This window comes from Pelodiscus sinensis, chromosome 1 (assembly GCF_049634645.1).
Source record: "Pelodiscus sinensis isolate JC-2024 chromosome 1, ASM4963464v1, whole genome shotgun sequence".
Taxonomy (NCBI): Eukaryota; Metazoa; Chordata; order Testudines; family Trionychidae; genus Pelodiscus; species Pelodiscus sinensis.
The window spans coordinates 181,929,470-181,949,022 of NC_134711.1; the positions used below are offsets into that span (position 1 = coordinate 181,929,470).

Sequence of the window (19,553 nt, forward strand, 5' to 3'; positions counted from 1 at the left end):
CTCCTGCCTGGCACCCCACGCTGCTGCCTCTGATACAGAGGCATCAGGTCGGAGTAGCAGGGGGTTCCTTGGAAGTGGGGCCGAGGACTAAAGAATAGTTGAGTAACTGATAAGAATTCATGAGGTTAATTGACTATTCAATTTAACAATGAGAGAGAACCCCTACCCTGAAGAGCTTACAGAGTGAACAAGACAGACAAATGGAGGCAGGAGAAAAAGGTTCAGAGAAGAGAAGAACTTTCCGAAGGGTCAAAAAGCAAGTGTGCATACCATAAATAGAACCAAGGTCTTCTGAGTTTCAGACCAATGCCCTGTCCAGACCAATGCTCAGGCCGCACTGCAGGTCCTGTTCATACCATTCAAGGACTTGTCCAAACGACAAGTTAAAATTGTGCTATAATTATTTATATTCTACCTAGCCCAAAGAACCCCAGAGGTGCTGGAACTAGGTATATGGGAGATGCTGAAGTTCCCCCGACTTGAAGTGGTTTCCATTATATAACAGGATTTACAGTTTGGTTCAATGACTCTCAGCACCTCACTATACAAATTGTTCCAGCACCCCTGAAGAACCATCAATCAGGATAAGCACCCCATTGTGGTAGGCACTGCATAAACATGCACCGAGACACAGTCCTGTCCTCAAAGAGCTTATCACTGAATGATAGCTGTCATACAGTGGCTGCTAGCAGATTTCTAGCACCAAGTTCACAGAAGACACGGATTTAGTTTATAACACTTTTATAAACATGTTTTTTTCAGAAAAGTGTGCGCGTTGGTCAGGAAAGCCATATACTAGATGCAATGGTTACTAGCTTGATTTTAAGCAACTTAATTTTGACAAAAGCACATATCACAACTGTGAGGGAGTGACCATGAAAAAAAATCCCCAAAGAAAATCAAGAACATTCTCTGATACATCCCTACTAATTTTACAAAATTTTCCAGTAGTTTTTGGGAAAAAGTTCTAGGCCACCACCATAGATTTTTGTTTCATTACTTCTTTTTAAAACAAACATAAAAGAAACATGCACATTACCATTTGGTAGATGTGCCTTGTCTAGTCAATGTATAATTCGATATTTCACTCAATTCGATAAAATCATTAAAATAATATGGCTTAGGTGTTGTAATGAATGAACATTCCATTAAACAGAGATGTCTATATTGCTGAATAATGTCTCTTTAAACAAAAACTCGCTGTTATTGTTTTGATTCCGAAAGTTACATGGATTTGTAAACCTGTTAATGCCACCTCCATAAACAGTATAAAAAAAGGCCACCTTCAAGTACTTGTTTTGGATAGAAAAAACAAAGAATTACATATTAAAAGGCCCATATTTTGCACTTAGCATTATGTGGGCACAGAAGCATACCCAAGCAGTGCTCATGGAGGGTTCACAGCTGACCTTTCTTTGCATAGTGATAAAAACATTTAAAAATTAAATTCTGTGGTAACTCACATCCTCTATGATCCTCTGATGCCTATTTGAAATGAATAATGAAAATATATCTGGTGTACCTTTTAAGGAAACCCAATAATGTTTCCATTTCCTGCGTGTAGCTGACTCCACTTTCTTATTCTTTTTGTGCACCAGAAAATTTTTTACTGCAAGAGCCCCAGCTTTCCGTACAGTGCCCTGGCTAGCCGTAAGGAGGATGTCAGACTGTCCTGGAGAACTCAAGGTACCGCTGCTTTGCTCATCACTCAGGGTCGAGCCAACTTCCTCCAAGTTATCGCTGTTGGTAGTGCTCATTTCCAGCTCCCTTCGGAAGTTCTCATACACTCCCTGACGGTGGCCATCTCCCGCTGAGCTGCTGCCGCTGTCACTACCAATGAAAGCTCGACTAGCCGTTGGAGAATAGCTAGAGTTTGTAGCATTTGAACGTCTGGAAAGGAGGTCTGTATCGGTGGTTGCGCCCTCAATCCCACTGTCAGCAAATTCGCTCCCTTCACCTGCATTCACATCCTGGTTAAAAGAAATGAAACAACATCACATGAAGGTAACTGATGTCCCAACCTACTGTGGCCCTGTGAAGAGGCTAAAAGAGCCTAAAGTTTCCCCAATTGTATTAAACTTGTTCATATTCCTACCCTGCTGGATAGTGGGAGCTTCCTTAAATCTGCCTTGTGATGACAAGGCACTGGAAGAATAGGTATTCTAGCAGGGCTTCAAGCAACAATTTAGGAAAGACCAAACAGTTTTAGTATGTGTCCCACCATCTTAGTAAGTTGCAGGGAGAAGGGAAACAGCTTAAACTGTTTACCCGAGAATAAGGGTATGTCTGCACTGACACTTGACTGACAAAACTTTTGCAGTTCACAAGTGCTTAAATCCTCCTATGAACAACAAAGCATGGCTAACCCTGGAAAACCACTGCTGTATTATTGACCACCTCTTCCCTAGCTGAATGATAGTAAGAGGTTTTCAAGAAGGAAAGCATGTGGCAGCAAAAAACAACAGTGTCTGTAGAAGTAGGGGTCACCCATAAGGTTCACAGAGGAAAACACTGATACAATATATTCACACCAACAATAGAGGCTGTATCTTAGCCATCCTATGATTGTCACTTGACAGTTATATAATTGAAGATGTACTTTTCCTGTAGGTGGATATATACTAAAAATTGTGGCATTCCCACTCCTACTTATTCTCAGAAAGTATGCTGGGCAGCTTGATGCATCATTCCTTAAATGATGAGCTCTTGGGAGGAACATTTCACTGGAAAGAAAATTAACTTTTCCAGCTAATGAGCCAGTGGGGATTTCCTCCTGAACCGACAGCTACCTAAAGGCCTGCAGCGGCAACTGCTGCCTACATTCCCCTGGCATACTGTGAGAGCTGAATGAGGGCCTAGGGGGTTTCCGAATGTTGCGGAACTGGCAGATGAGGAGTTCACTCTCAATGGAAGGACTACTTCTTTATAACTGCTACACATCAGCAGAGACTTGGGAGTCTGTCTACAGGCACAGACTAGAAGAAAAACTATTTTCTCACCCACTCAGTAAATCCAGTACAACCAGTCTGTTTTGATTTCAATGCCTTCATTAACGGAGTACCTTCTCAGACCCCAATCCTGCAAGCTACTCTGGACTGTTGTACCCCTTCATTCACACAGCACTCCACTGATTTAAATGGGACTCCACATGCGTGCAGGCCAGGATCCCCCTACACAGAGTAGCTTTCAGGGTCAGGATCTTATTTAGTGCTGTACCATACATCAATTTTGAAACCATCAATCTCCCCACTTAATTGCAATACAGAGAATTTGGGGTGCTGAGAGAAACATCAAAGCCAGTGCCACTGAGAAACCACCCATTTACAACAGCCTGTCACAGACTGATTATCTGGCAACTGATTTTCTCAAACTGCAGTAATGTGCAGGAAAAACACAAATTTTTAATCTAAGTTTCTAAAATTCTGTATGTGGCAGATAGTGTACATGTTGACGAAAGTCACAAAATTCCCACCAGTTTTACATCCAAGCAATTCCAGTTCTCTCAGTGGACTTTAAATTAGTATAAAACACCCCCAAGATCTTCCAACAAACCGAGGTCTACACTACCACTTCAGTATAATTTAGCTAGCTCAGGTGTGTAAATAAAGCACCCCTCTGAGCAATGTAAGTTACATCGACCTACGTGCTGATGTGGACAGCATAATGTCAGCTGGAGAGCTTCTCTTACCAACATAGCTACTACAGCTTGTGGCAATGGATTTATTATGTCAATGGGAGAACTCTCTCATTGGCATCATGCATCTTTACCAGACATCATGCAGTTGCAGCTGCATGATGTAGCATATTTAATGTAGATTAGTCAAGAGATTCTGGCCATGCAAACGGATTAGAATCTGAATACATAAAAAGAGAGAATAATCAAAACCTGTTGCCAATTGATATGCATCCAGTGCTGTTCGCTTTAGGAATTACAGTGTCACATTTAGTGAGATAAGTATCTTAAATGGTCTGCTGTATAAAACAATTGGTCTATAGGTTAGTAAGGTTAAAAGCATTCATCAGACAGGTTTTGCCTTCAGGGTTTATACTGAACTATCTGCTGGTTCCCATCAGAGGACTGCAGTCAGTTTGAGAGTGTCAGATGAAATTTTCTAATGACACCTTGAAATGTTATAGTCTGCACACTAATAGGGGCTCAATTGAAGAGTTCAGCAGAAAGTCACTGGGGGTTATTATACATTTTCAGAAGAAAAAAAAGTCAGAAATTGAACATGTTGTGCACTGAATCAAGTGGAGGAAGGGCAGATGAGTTTTGATTAAGGAATGGTAGAAAAATTAACAAACATGGGTGACTGGCTTGATTTTCAAAAAGTAATGCGCACCCATGGTTCCAGCTGATCAACTAACAGAGCTAATATAACTTCATGCACCCACATTTCAAAATTTTGGCCAAAAATGTGCGGAGTGCTGTGATTTACACAGATAAAAGGACAGACCTATATGCTTCTGTTAAAGAATACCCAATCATTAGCCTATTCATTTATAAGCCAATCCCCCCCCCCCCCCCCCCCCACACACACACCTCACCCAGGAGGCATAAAGATCTTGCGCAAAAAGGGGTTTTTGCACAAAAAGGAAATGTCCACATTCATGTTTTGGCGCAAAAACCTCTTGTGCAAAACGGACTGGAAGATATTATGCAAATGAAGCACGAGAAAATGCTAATCCGGGCTTCATTTGCATTGCCTCTTCCAGCAAAGCACGTAGTGTAGCCGTAGCCTCAGAGAAAGAGAGCAACCTATCTCCTCAAAGGAAAGAGAGATTAAGATGCTGAAAAGAACAAACACTCATGTTTTAAATCTCAGAACCAGAACAAGTTCTAATCCATAAAGAATATGAACTGAACAGACATAGATAAATTTGCTCTTTTGACTGAATGTTGGTATTTGGAGTCAGGGAGAAGACAGGAGCATTATTAGTCTATAAACTGAAATAAACAAAATCCAGCAGGAGCAGTGCAGCCATCTAAGATAAAAATAGCACTCTGCTTAGGAAGTGGATAGCTATTAACGCAGCATTCCAAGGCTTTTACCAGAGCTTCAATGCATCTGCAGAGGATGATGGAAGAATTGGCACAGGTCCTCCAGGGATTTAACTTGCTCACATACACATCTGAGGATGCACTGGTTTTAAATATCCAGACTTTATTTGAAGATGCTCAACAAACTAGAGAGCTAAGGGGGAGCCCCAAGCCTGTGGACGCTCCAGGTACACATGCCTGGATAGATTCACTACAGAATTTTAAAATCCACAGTAAGATCCAATACCATTAGTTGTTACCAATGCTGATTGAACACCAGCATGATGACTTCCTACCACTGACAATAAGAATTACCTTCAGAAGAGCCCTGCATTGAAGAGTATTCCAACTTTGTCAAACACACAGAGCAGTATCAAAGACTTAGTGAAAATATTACCAATCTAGTTATGTAATACTATATATATTATCTGATACACGTGAATCAGGTTTCACATAAAGTAAGCTAGGAGTAGAGAGTATGACAGGCTATTATACAATATCAAGCAAGCAAATAAACTAGTTATTGTAGTGTCTGCAAATCCATTTGATGCCAAAGATACATTTGATCATACAGCATGGCCACATTTCTTGAAATTCCTTGATTTATTTAGGAGATATATAAGACCTCATGATTCAGAGAATAAGTCAACCTCAGAGATTAGGAAAAAATCTTCCTTTGTGGAGAGATGATTCTGTAACTGACTACTGCAAGATTTCTTGCATATTCTTCTGAAACAGTTAATCCTAGCCAGTATTCAATGTAAGCTGTGTGCTAGTGTGGCCACTCAGGAGAAATTCAAATGCCACCCAGCTGGTTAGCTGAGCGCACAGAGCTAGGTTTTATGTTTCTATTGGTGGTGGAAATTTGCACATGCATCAGTGCACATAAAATTTATTCCACACATGAATGAAAAAATCCATACATAGATGGAAATGACTAGAAGGAACATTGATCCTGGCTCCTGTCAGAGACAGACTAGAAGAACAGCTGGTCTGATCCGATATGGTGACTCTTACATCCCTAAATAATTCCTTCTCAGTTTCCACTCCTATTTGTGTTTAGCAATAGAATCATTAGCAATTAAAATTCCACAGTATTCTAAAATTGTACATCACTTGTTATAGGCATTCATTTGCAAGCACCGGAGAAAGGTATTAAAATGGAATGGGTGCTCAATGAAACTGAAAGGGTGCCCTTGTGATCTTATGATAGTCTTCTGTCAAGCACAAAGGTGTATCTTTATATGACAGCCATGTTGCTTTGCTCAAGCCTCACTATAGCATAACTTGACCCTTCAAACTAATAAAAAAAATCTACTGTTAAAATGACTTCAGGCAAACAACATTTTAGAAGATGAGTTTGCCAGAAAAAGAATAAAAAACTTTTGGAAACTGTAGGTAAATTATGGATTTCATCCCTATCTGGCTTGGAGTAAATGTTTTAAAGCAGCAACAGAGAAACCTGAAGGTATCCTTGTATGATACCCTCGCTGGAAGGAATACAGTCTTGAAAGCTAATGGAAAGCATACTGTATTAAGCTGATGACATATAAATTGCTTAAGAGTGAGAGGAACTGTAACAATGACATGAGACCAACATGGGATCACAATTCTGGATAGGCCATCTCAACCAAAAATTGGGAGTTGATATTGAAAAATATTTGGAAGACTTATGTAGACCGGTGACATCTAAAAGAATTAAACTGAATGGCATCCACTGATCAACAATGGCAGTGCAAGGCAAAATAAAGGTTTATGTATATTCTAAGGAAGTGCCTGAAAGTACTATGGACTGAGGTATAGTGAGAAGTTAAGTGACAAATTGATACAAAATTATTGAGTCTGTTGCCTTTGGAAACTGCAGTAATTTACAGATGCTGACATTACAGCTATTGGTGTTTCCTTCTCAGTCAGTTGCCTTGCATACACATTAAATAGAAGGGGTGACAAAAGATAATCAAGGCCTAGACCAAGATATAACCAAGAATTCAGCTGAACCTAAATTCTGCAGCCAGCCACCCTGGTTTCTGTTCTGCGCAGGTGAGACAAATGAAAACTCTAAGACCAGTTCTAGTGAATTAAAAAATTGAGATTTTTATTGTACTAAATAAGGAAAGCGTAACAGTACAATATTCCTTGGGATGTTTATTTTTTCAGTCAATTCAATTTATGTTTCACTGCCCTCCTCCCCACATTTTCCACTTTCAGCATGCTGTCGGTGGGGCAAGCTAGGTGTTTTGACAGCTGGAGAAGAGACAGTGGAGATTTTTGTCCCACTGGTTTGGTGTTGTGCACCCACAAAGCAGTTGAGAATGGTAAGTGGACATATATCCTTTCCCTGGCTCCCTTTCTAGGATGGACTGGCCTGGTCTATAAATTGTGGGCAGGGGGATGTAAGCTCCTTTTCCTTCCTCAGCAAAAACTGACAGCAACCAGGTGCCTCTTGTCACCCCCATGGCTGAATATCTCTGGTAAAACTTCAGCAGTGAAGTAGTTAATAACGCTAACGTGCAAATTTCTTCTACTTTCAGAGTTAGACAGCTGGGTCAGTTCAGGTTTGCTATACATTATTGTTTGAGGCTGTCTGAAGACTTGGGAGGACCCTGCTCCATCAGTTTACACTCTGTTCATATGCCGAAGTTTTCCTTTGAAGCTATGTGGGCTACAATTTTTGTTCTTTAATAATGAGAGCACAGATTCTAGAACACACAACACGGTAACAGGATAATAGAATCTTCCATGTCAAACAGTGTAGAGCATTACCGAGGGATCTTTTTCATGGTTTCAGCCCTGATTTCAGCAGGACAGGACTAAGGGCGGCAAAATAAGACTGAAACCTAGTAAAGTCTGATTCTTGAAATCCTTGGTATATAGCTCTATATTACAATATCTTTCTATACCCTCAAAGATTCATAGAGACAGTTCCCTCTTTGCTGTCAATAGCAACACAGAAAGTCTCAACACCCAGATCTTAGCATTCTTGAGGGCTGTATTTCTCACCCATTTTGCTTGTGGAAGACATGCTGAACTAGCCCCTCAAGGCTCACTTTTGTTAAAACCCAAACGTCCACCCAGATGAAAAAATACCTATTGGGAAATAATGCTAAGCATAAAACACCAGGGGATTCTGACCACAACTGAGTTAAATAAACAGTAACATACTTCATCAAATGCTCCACAATAAAAACATAGGGTTAGATTTATTTTCTCTCATTAAAAGTCAATCCCTTGAAAATGTCACTGAGGGGGTGGAAGAGAGAAAAAAGGAAAAGTAAACTAAAAAAAACAACAACAACAAATCAGAATCAAAGCAAGTCATTTGGGAGGCATTCACCTGAACAATTACATAACTGAACAAAGCAGGAAGATGTCTGCTAAGTTAGATGATAACTAGGTCATAGAATAATATACTAAAGCATTCTGAAAATAAAGGTTTTAGTGAAGAAACAGTCAAATGGGAGAGTCTCACTATTGCAAATTACATCCAGCTAAGTAAGCACAGTCCCTCGGATGGTCAGCTCTGCCAACTATCTTTTGTTTTTACATGGGAAGTTCTAGAAACATACAATATAGCCCGTAGATATTACAATTACTGGGATGGCAAAAGCACTTTACGTGTATAAAGTTCACAATCTTAATGTTAAAAAATGGCCATGGAACTAGATCAGATAAATAGCTGTTAATTTTCTTTCTACTAAATGTAAACAAAGGGAGAAACAAATCCACTAGAATTTTCAAGTCCTATTAAAAGTTTTGCCCAAGGGTCCAAAAACCTCATTTCCCCAAGACCGTTCCCCTAACACCCATATGTATGTGTGCTGGGACAGGCCTTTGGCTAGTGTTTGCTTTAAAATATCTGAAATGATTATATCCAACATATTATTCAGTAGGCCCAGTACCATATCTGCGGTGCCACCTGCCATTCTACCCCCACTCTGCCTGCCCTGCTGCTGCCTCAATTAGGGGCTGCTGCCAGAGCACGAGCTGCTGTGAACAGGGACTACGGAACCAGGCACGAGTCGGGACTGCTCAGTCTTGTCTCGTGCTGGCTCTGGGAGTTAACCCTGTGCTGTGGCTTTGCAGAGCACCTCTCCATGTCAATTAAGCCAAATACTCACTCCTTAACATCCTTATTATACAGTCACATCCATACTAAGAATAGTTAGGGATACATCTGAGACCTTTGGGCAACAGTATTGGGATGAATGAAGGAGCAACTCTGTTCACAATGAGAATTAACCACATAACTTTGCTAAACCAGCATTTGAAAGAACAAGGTGCATATTAGGAAAGAGAGATAAGAGAAGGCCACTAACTTATACTTCTCACATATATTTTAGATTTTCATAAAGTTACTGTGTGTCATTAAATTAGATGTAATTACATTAAATTATAACTGTTTTCTGTTCTCTCATTTGACTCTAGGTGGCCTAAGAATATGTTTGGAATCTTCTTTCTAGTATTAAACTACAGGTTTCACCTCCCTAAACTGGGACTCTTTCATCCGGATCACAGATGTTCCTGGAGAAGAGAGCCCCAGGGCAGGAGGGCCAGGAGCTGAAAGCCACGTGCTTGGCAAGGATGGTGGTAGTGGGGCCAGGGCCTTAGCAGCCCAGCAGCGGTGCAGTAGCAGGGGCAACCCCACCAGGGCCAAGGCAACCCAGCTGGGGCCAGGACAGCGCATGCATGCCAGCCCAGCTGCAGGGCCCAAAGCCACAGCAGTCTGGATGGCAGCAAGGCCAAGTTGCGGCAGCCCTGCAGGGAAAGCCTGTTTGTGGCTGCGGCAGTGGAACCAGGGCTAGAGCAGGCCAGCAGCTTGATCAGGGCCAGAGACCAGGGGCAGTGGGACCAGGGCAGCTCAGCCACTGCAGTGGGGCCTGGGCTGCGTGTCGCCATGCCAGCAGTGGAGCTGGGGCAAGGCAGCCGTATCACCTGGTTAGCAGCGTAGCCGAAGAAGTCAGCGGCGGGAAGTGGTGGCAGGCTGAGGGGGCCAGTGGCAGGGGACCTCTCTGGTCTGGTAAACTCCCTCATCCAGGACTGTTCATGATCCCGAGGGTGCCGGACCAGGAAGGTCCAACCTTTAGATTATAAACTGAAATATACATATCCTTTGTGGAGATGCCTTACGAGATTTAATAGAAAACTGTGATCTTTCCACAGATTCATTTTTAGCCTGCTATAGAATGTAATTTAAAAAATTAGATACCTGCCGCAGAATTCTAGCTGATGGTACAAAAAACAAATGTACAAAATAACAGGACAGATAAAATTATCTAATAAACTGTTTTTATAGTGCCTGATTTAATTCCTATTGAATCTGACTAGTTTCATACCTATTACATTCTCTACATATTTTCCATATGGAAATAGCTTAGGATCCATTAGTAGAATACCTGCAGAAACTTACAAATGTTTAAGGAAAGGGTATTTTAAAATGTGGCTGGTCACCACATAAACTGTTCCATTAAATTTGAATTTCAGTAAAGACACTAACACTTTAGAGTTTCTCAAAAACTTCAGTTGGAACTTGGGGGAAGGGGCCAGAGGTAAATAGGAAACAAGCTGGGTACAACAGCAATCTGCCTTCCTGTAAACAGAAATGGGTGACAATACCATCCAAGTAAGCTTTTCCCACCTACATCACATCAGTTCCAAAATCCCAACAGCATCCCAGCAGAGCTCTGCTGGAAGTCTTGACTCAGTAGAACTGAACCTGTAATGTTAACATTTTATGGAAAAATAGAACTGCTGTGTGGGTGCCCCAAAGCCACTTTCTGAATATTAATTGCTTGTACGTATTGAAACTAATTGTCTCTCCAGTGCTGAAAGATCCTAGCACCCAATTAAGGAAAAGTGACTCCCACGTTCCAATTTTAAGGTTTGACCTTTTGTTTCATTTGCTGGAAGCTGAAAAATATTCATCTGTTTATTCTCTCCTGAAATAAGAGGCAGATAAAGAGATTCTATTCACATTTTACAAAAACACAATTGTTGCCAGGCCTAGCGAAAGAACTTGTGACTCAACAGTTACCGTGAAAAATATATGGCTCTGCTTTTCAAAGAGTGCTCTTTGGTGCCTCAGTTGTTTTGAGATGCCTTAAAGCAATGTGATTTTTAGACAACAGTGCTGAACATTTAAAAAAAGAAGAAGACGAAGACGAAGACGAAGACGAAGAAGGCTCCTTGAAGATGTCCCCAAATGAACACCCCAAAACAGAGCTTCACTAAAATCACCAGCCACTTCTGCAAACTGGGATCATGTTATAAATTAAAGAGCAAGCCATGTCTATGTCCATGTCCATGCAGTTGATGATGCATATGCATTACCATGGCACAGTTTAAACCCCATATGTGCAGCAGCTCCAACTCCTAAATACCTTTTGGGGCATTTGGAGTATTAAAGAGCTTCCTGCAAAAGTCTTTCAGGACCTTGCAGGTTTGGGTCAGAATGGAAAAATTTGGAAAAACAATTGCCTGAAAAATATGCCAAGATTTATGCACATTTAAACTGCTCAAGATAGTTAAGATCAAAGCAGACTGTAAAGAGCTTCAAAAGGATCTCACAAATCTAGGTTACTGGGCAACAAAATTGCAAATGAAATTTAATGTTGATAAATTCAAGTAATGCACATGGGAAAACATAATCCCAACTACACAATCAAAATGATGGAAATTAATTTAGCTATAACCCCTCAAGAGAGAGATGCTGGGAGTCCTTGTGGATAGTTCTCTGAAAACATCCACTCAATGTGCAGCGGCAGTCAAAAAAGCAAACAGAATGTTAGGAATCATTTAAAAAGGGATAGAGAATAAGACAGAGAATATCTTATTGCCTCTATATAAATCCCTGGTACACCCACATCTTGAATACTGCATACAGATGTGGTCAACTCATCTAAAAAATAATAATAATGGCATTGGAAAAGGTTCAGAAAAGGGCAACAGAAATTATTAAGGTTTTGGAACAAGTGCCATATGAAGAGAAATTAAAGAGACGGGACTTTTCCGCTTAAAAAAGAGCAGACTAAAGGGGAATATGATAGAAGTCTATAAAATCATGGCAGGTAAAAGTTATTTACTTGCTCCCGTAAGAACTAGGGGTCACCAAAGGAAATTAATAGGTAGCAGTTTTAAAACAATCAAAAGGAGGGGTTTTTTTCATGCAGAACAGTGTCAACCTGTGGAACTCCTTGCCAGAGGATATTGTAAAAACCAGGACTTTAACAGAGTTCAAAAAAGAACTAGATAAATTCATGAAGATTAGGTCCATGGCTATTAGCCAGGATGGGTATGAATGGTGTCCTTAGCCTCTGTCAGGGGCTGGAAACGGATGACAGGAGAGGGATCACTTGATTATTGCCTGTTCTGTTCACTCCCTCTGGGGCTTCTGGCATTAGCCACTGTCATCAGACAGAATACTGGGCTAGATGGATTTTTGGTCTGACCCAGTAGGGCCGTTTTTATGTTCTTACGTTCTTATGTTCTAATCTTAAAAATCTGACAGAAAGGAGAGTTCTGGGTTTAAGGCATAAGGTTAGGGCTCAGGAAATCTGGGTTCAGTACTCTGCCACACATTTCCCATGTGACCTTGGTGTCTGAACAAATCTCTCAGTCTTGCTGGGCTTCTGTTCCCTACCTGTACAATAAAAATGATAATACTACCCTACAATGACATTGTGAAGATAAATACATTACAGATTGTGAGACACTCAGATATAATAGTAATGGGGACTATAAAAGGTCATCTGGTTCATAGATTCCTAATTTTTCCATAATTCTGCTTTGCTTCCATCTCCCAAAGCTATCTCATCAAACTCACTAAGGAAGTAGCTCTTTCATCCTATATATCATGGCAGTTTCCTTTTTGCTGTATTTTATAAATAAAGCAACATATAAAAATAATTTTCCTGGTCTCACCAGAGATAAGTCTTGACTAAGAAAGATTACTGCTAAAAATAAGCCTTGGCTTTACTGTATGCTTTTTGGGTTAGGGTCCAGGAGAAAATGTCAACTCTTTCAGATTTTTAATTTTGTTTATTTTAGTTGATGTATTGAAATAATAACTGCTGAGTCTCTTTATATCGATACTCTGAAATTGGATAGGTGTGTCCAATTATACAGGCAGTCCCCGGGTTATGTACAAGATAGGGACTGTAGGTTTGTTCTTAAGTTGAATCTGTATGTAAGTCGCAACTGGCGTCAGCCGCTGCTGAAACTGATCAGTTTCAACCGCGGCTGAATCTGGATGCCAGTTCTGACTTACATACAGATTCAACTTAAGAAACCCAGGCGTCCCCAAGTCAGCTGCTGCTGAAACTGATCAGCGGCTGATTCCAGGAAGCCTGGGGCAGAGCAGCTGGGGTGCTGCTGGGTTGCTCCAGTAGCTGAAACTGACCAGCAGCGGCTGAATCAGGACGCCTGGGGCAGAGCAGCTGGGGTGCTGCTGGGTTGGTCCGGAGCGGCGCTGCGGGACCAACCTGGCAGCCCCCAGCTGCTCTACCCCAGGGGTAGGCAAGAAAAGCCTGGTCTGCTGGCCATGGCGGCTTTGCTCGGGTGTCCCTGGTCTGCTGGGAGGGTCCAGTGACTTTGCTGGACCCCCCCCCCCCCCCCCCAGCAGACCAGGGGGACAAGAGCAAAGCCGCCCAGGCGGCGGGAGTCCCGCTGCCTGGGCGGCTTTGATCGGGTGTCCCTGGTCTGCTGGGAGGGTCCAGCGGCTTTGCTGGACCCCCCCAGCAGACCAGGGGGACAGGAGCAAAGCCGCCTAGACGGCGGGAGTCGCTGCCTGGGCGGCTTTGCTCCGGGGCAAACGAGTAAAGTCGCCCAGGCAGCGGGACTCCCGCCGCCTGGGCGGCTTTGCTCGGGTGTCCCTGGTCTTCTGGGGGGGTCCAGCGGCTTTGCTGGACCCCCCCAGAAGACCAGGGAGACCGGGAGAAGCTTTTCTCGCCCCGGAGGACACGGGTGGCGACCCGCCGCCCGTGAACTCCGGGGCGAGAAAAGCCCCGTTCGTAAGTGCAGATCCGACATAAGTTGGATCCGCGTAAGTCGGGGACTGCCTGTACAAGCTACTGACGTGATATCACAAGCTATGTCCGATGAACTGAGACTCAAATTTATTACTCTCATTAAGTGCCTCAAAAGGATATTCTAATAGCATGGGGAATATAGGGGAGGAAAACTACCTCAGCATCTACTAACTGCATCACTCTCCTTTTCGATTACACTCTGGACAAAACTGTAAAGCAGAACTTGAACCTAGCAATTTTCTTTCGATTAATAGAAAATGCTTTGTTTATTACTCCTAAAGGGCAGCCTATTTTTTTGTTTCCTGTTGTTGCTTTTTAACTTGTGCTATATTTAATAGCCTTATTGAAGATGTGAAGAGTTTTTATGCTGATACTACAAAAATGCCTCCAAAAATCTGGATCTTATTTTGAAGTACAAAGCTTCTGCTGTGAGAAGCTGTAGCATCTGTTTTAGAAAGTCATTTTTATACTTAGAGCAGTGCCTCTTCGTGGATCAAACAAACAGCCAACTAATCCAATAGCCCATATCCAGTCACCTCTGCAAGTTAGTGCCAACTGATGCCCTGTTGTCAATCACTCACGTTCTAGTGACCGTCTCATTGACCCACCATGTTAACAGATCCCAACATCTACACTACAATATACTGTGACCAGCCTGGCTCATGCTGTCAGATCTAATCTCCCCTGAAGTGGTATGCTGCCAAAAGCTCAGCTCAGCATCGGGATGCAAATCTGTCAGTCTCCCAAACCAATACAAAGTGCTTTTTCCCCCTCTAGGTCACAGGCTATGGATGAGTATTCTATGCTACACAGATACTAAAATTAAAACATACTAAATATCAGGGTGGTCACCAAAGTACGCCATACAGCGGGAAGCTTGACCCACCTGGTCAGGCTCTTCTCAGGCTGTACTGATTTTTTCCTACTGGCTCTGTTTCTTACCGAATACCCACAGACAGCAAATAAATAGCAGTGAAGACATTATAGTTTACCTTGTATTTTGGAGTTGTGGCATGCCTCAAAGAATGTCCAGTGTGCTAAATGCTCTGTGTTCAAATATAGCTCACCTGTAATGGCTGCACACAGCACAAGCATGGCATGGATGCTGCCTTACTTCTATTTCTGGAGGGGATATTATGCTATTTACCACATGCAATGTGCTGCTACATGCAGCACAAGCCAATACAATGTAACTCAAGCAGAAGGGTCACAGCCAATACAGTGAAACATTCAAAGAAAACAAACTGCAAGCACAATAAAAAGCCAAACCAAAACTCTGATCCCCAGGTTAAAGGAAGTATGTGTGGGGGGAGGTGGGAGAGAACAGCTTTGTACCTTGTGCTCTCCCTGGCTTGGCCAAGCCACGCTTTCGCCACCAATTTCCCTCTTCTTTGGCTGGTGCAGTGAGAATTCACACTCCTTTTTCAATCCCAGATAGGTGAGTACAAGCAGACCAAGTGCCTGGAGGGCTCCCAATCTCTTCCAGATGAAGAGCACTCTTTTCCAAGTGATGTTTTGCTTTGAAATTCAGGCATTTAGGTGAATGGAAGTGGAGGGAGAGCTTCAATCCAAGGGACAATGGGCGTGGGGAGGGTGAATTCTCAGTACTTCCCATCAGGTTGTCTAGAGACTTGGAAGCAGGATTTGAATATGCAAGGTCAATTGTGGGACTGGACTTCAGGACCCTTTTTTTGCTCCAGGACATGATATCTAAAGTGTGGCATTGGGATGCTGTACTTGAATTTGATGAGAGGACTGGTAAGAGACCAAGCTTTTGTAACCATCACCAGGTGGATTTGAACCTGGGACCTCTGGAGCTGAGTATAAGAGCCTCTAACCTCTGAGCTAAAGGCCAGCTGGCTCCCAACCCCTGCTGTAGAGGTCTCTTGGTCTTAACTGTTGCTGTGGTCTAGGTACCACTTACATTGCTCAGTAACCACACTGGGGCTGCGTCTAGACTGGCATGATTTTGCGCAAATACTTTTAACGTAAAAGTTTTTTCCGTTAAAAGTATTTGCGCAAGAAAGCGTCTATCCTGGCATGTGTGTAGGGATAACATATTAATGTATTGAAAATGATTCCCCCAAATGGAAGTGACTCCCCATAATTTGTTCCCCACAACTTAAAGTGTTTAGATTTATTAGGATTCTTCTTCTTATTATTATTATTTGTTAAGATTGTTAAATGTTTAGATTTATGATTATTATTGCCCCTTTAGAATATAATATATTAGGTCATGTAACTTAGAACTGTTAAAAATATAATCCTAACTGTTAAGAATATAATCCTATGTAGCCAGAAACAGCCCCCCCCCCCCCCCCCCCCCCCCCCGTGCTCCAGGGCATGCTCAAGCTTGTGCAAGGGGCTGCTTGAAATTGACATTGCAGAGATACATTGTAACAATGCATTGTCAAGCCACTAACTCTGCTATGGGAGCCAAGCCCTGTAATTGACTAAGGGCATTGTTAACTTTACTTAGCAGTCAGAGAATGTTTTAAGCAATACCACCCAGAAACTTTCTGTAACTACAACTTTTATTATTATACAAAATACTGTATGAATGTATGAGAGAGTGCTTGGATGATGAATGAATGGCTCTGAGAGGTGCCAGCCTGAGAATACAGCAACAAAGGGCTGAAGAAGGCGTCAGGTGCCAGTGCAACCAAAAGGTGTCAAGTGGAGAAACTGGAGGTCCACCCAATGAGATCACTGATGAGCACCTGGCAGCCACCCTGGAGACATCAGCATGATACAGCAATTTCCATAGACTGGCATAGGAAAAAATTCCTATAAGAACTGGACTAAAAAACTATGGAATCAGAGTCCAAGGTTCTGCTGCCAGCCCACCAGGAGCTTCAGATGCGCATCTGATCAGGACTTCGCTCCCCACTACCATCACTTGTGTACAGAGTACCTGGCCAGTATCCTGTCACAAGCAACTTCCAGGCTGGTAACTATACACAGAACTTGAATGAATGGATGTATGAATGAATGGTTTTATATATATATATATATATATATATATATATATATATATATATATATATATATATACACACACACACACACAAGTGTATAAGGGTTAAGTAGTGTTAGGAATAAGTAGTTAAACAACGTTGTTTGCTTCTATCTTTTCTTTATTTTTTTATTATCATCTTTACAATAAATGTGGCTTTTTGCCTTATCCCCCTCATAAGATCCTGCTTGCTTTTATTTGGTACAACATGTGCCTTTGTGCAAAAGATTTGCTTTTGCCAAAAGCATCCGTGCACGTGTAGACGCTCTCTTGCACAAGAAAGCTCCGATGGCCATTTTAGCCATTGGGCTTTCTTGCACAAGAAATTAACGTTGCTGTTTACACTGGCCCTCTTGCGCAAGAATACTTGCGCAAGAGGGCTTATCCCTGAGCGGGAGCGTCAGTAATTGCGCAAGAACCACTGATTTTGTACATTACAAAGTCAGTGTTCTTGCGCAAATACTCGTGGCCAGTGTAGACAGGTGGCAAGATTTTGCGCAAAATCATGCCAGTCTAGACACAGCCTAGGTGTGTGGGTTACACTTTGACCAGATACCCTAAAAGAACCACCAAATAAATAGAATAATCTTCCTCTCTCTCTGCAAACTGCAGATTTGCCCTTCTCAGAGAGAAATGGTTTGAAGGTGAAGGGGAAAAAAACGACAATTGAAATGGAACAACGTGTTACGAACAGTGCATTGATGAAAGTATACCTATACCTGAAGGCATGTTTTCCAGTCCTCCTTTTTAAAAAAAAAGAGGAATATGGAGGGGGAAAGAACATACTTAAAACATCTCAGATCTAAATAAAGAACACTGTTTGGCAAATGTATGTACTTAAAAACGATTTGCAAAAGTGTAAATGGAATAGAATAAAACTGCATTACCTGAGCCGTTTTTGCCCTTCTGCCTTGCATGCTGTTGCTGTGGCTGAGTTGTAGGTTGGTGGCACCTTCTGAAAGGCAGTGAGATTTCCTACAGGGGAGTGTATTATAATTACTGTAGGAAGGAGTATCCTCTGTTGTAGCTGACGCCATCTTACGGTTTCCAATATCTGGAATATCGGACACTAAGTTCCGACAGTAACCCCCAAAGGTGTTTCGTGGGCCTCCATTTATTGTAGCGTTTGAGTTTTTTGGAGAATACAGATCACTCAGAGAATTGGCACGCTGGCAGGTGACCAGCTGCTGGGGACTGTTGCTTGCTTCTGTGCCGCGAATCCCCTCCCCATCCTTCTCCTCAGCTGAACCCAAGATCTCTTCATTGCTTGTTAAATGTTCTTGACTAAGGTCAGACAGTGAAAATTCCAAGCTGTCCTCCCGCCAGATGTCTGCAGATTTTGAACGTTTTTTCTTGAAGCTTGCAGTTTCCATGAAACTTGTCCCATTTGTTGCATATCGATGCTGCCTGCCATCTTCTTCAGCCAAAAATGTAGTGTCATGCCCATAAAGTTGGCTTTCTTCTGTGTCTGGCATGCTCTGCACTGATGCTGCTGTGAGAACAGTGCTGCTGTCCACGCTAGGAGTGACAGAAGAATCGGTGTGGTATGAAACAGGCCTTAAGCCCATATCCACTCTGTCTACCCAAATGGGGCTTCCGAAGTCCTCTAAATTGGCTTCTTGGTTAAAAGGTTCCAGGCCATTTTCTGCCAGTGACTGGGGGATGCTAGGAGTACTGCTAGATCGGGTGCTCACTTCTGAGTTCCTGTGGATAATCTTCCCTGAAGAAGCATGTCTGGTCCGTCGGGAAGCTTTATTTGAAAGGCGAAGTGAACGCGATGTGTGCTTCCGTCCCAGACTGGCATGCTTGTCTCCATACAACGCATGCTCTACATTTTGGCTTTCTGCGTTTCCCATGGTTCTGAGATCTGCAAGATTAAAGAACAGGAAATATTAAAATTTCAAACAATATTTCTATATCAAGATACATAAAATGCCTGTCAGTTGCTCCTAAGAATTGTACAAACGAAAAGGACTGTTTCTTAAAAGAATCTAGACCCTCTTATCCACAAGTAGTGCTAAAGGATGCATGTTGTTGTGTGTCTACGATCTAAGTACCTCTGCCAAAACATGCGTTGCAACTAACAAGAATTATTTTAACAGCGATGATCAATGATAAAATTTAATCAATCTGCAACATCATTTGTGAACTCAAATATACTTCAGTGAAATTGTGACAAGGTATGAACAGCGGGCCTCAACTACTTTGGTATAAATCAGGAGTATCTCACTGAAATCAGGGGTTACATCAGTGTCAATCAGAAGAGAATCTGGCCCTGAATGAGGTCTTGAGTATGAGCCAATGTATAATGAAACTAAATTGGTAATCTCAGTTTTACATACATCAGTTAAATATACTAACGTCAGGCAAACAATGTAAACTGTAAAAATTAATGTCTCATTGTTTTTCTGTAAGTGATGTGGTACCAAAAAGAAAAAGGTAAGTGCCATTATCTGTGATTTCACTGTTTGGT

The 19,553-nt window shown here is 42.1% G+C and overlaps 1 protein-coding gene across 6 annotated transcripts in view; it reads right to left on the minus strand.

The window, feature by feature from the left end:
• The window catches only part of TIAM1 (TIAM Rac1 associated GEF 1), a 289,451-nt gene that overhangs the window by 101,831 nt on the left and 168,067 nt on the right, over nucleotides 1-19,553 (minus strand). For all 6 annotated transcript variants that reach the window (XR_012897942.1, XR_012897941.1, XM_075910641.1 and 3 more), the window contains 2 exons: nucleotides 17,968-18,947; nucleotides 1,523-1,970 (listed from right to left, as the gene is read on the minus strand). Coding sequence is in view for 4 of the 6 variants with exons in the window: in XM_075910641.1 (XP_075766756.1) it covers nucleotides 1,523-1,970; nucleotides 17,968-18,936 (1,417 nt within the window). In the remaining 2 variants the exon portion in view is untranslated. The remainder of the gene's footprint in view (nucleotides 1-1,522; nucleotides 1,971-17,967; nucleotides 18,948-19,553) is intronic.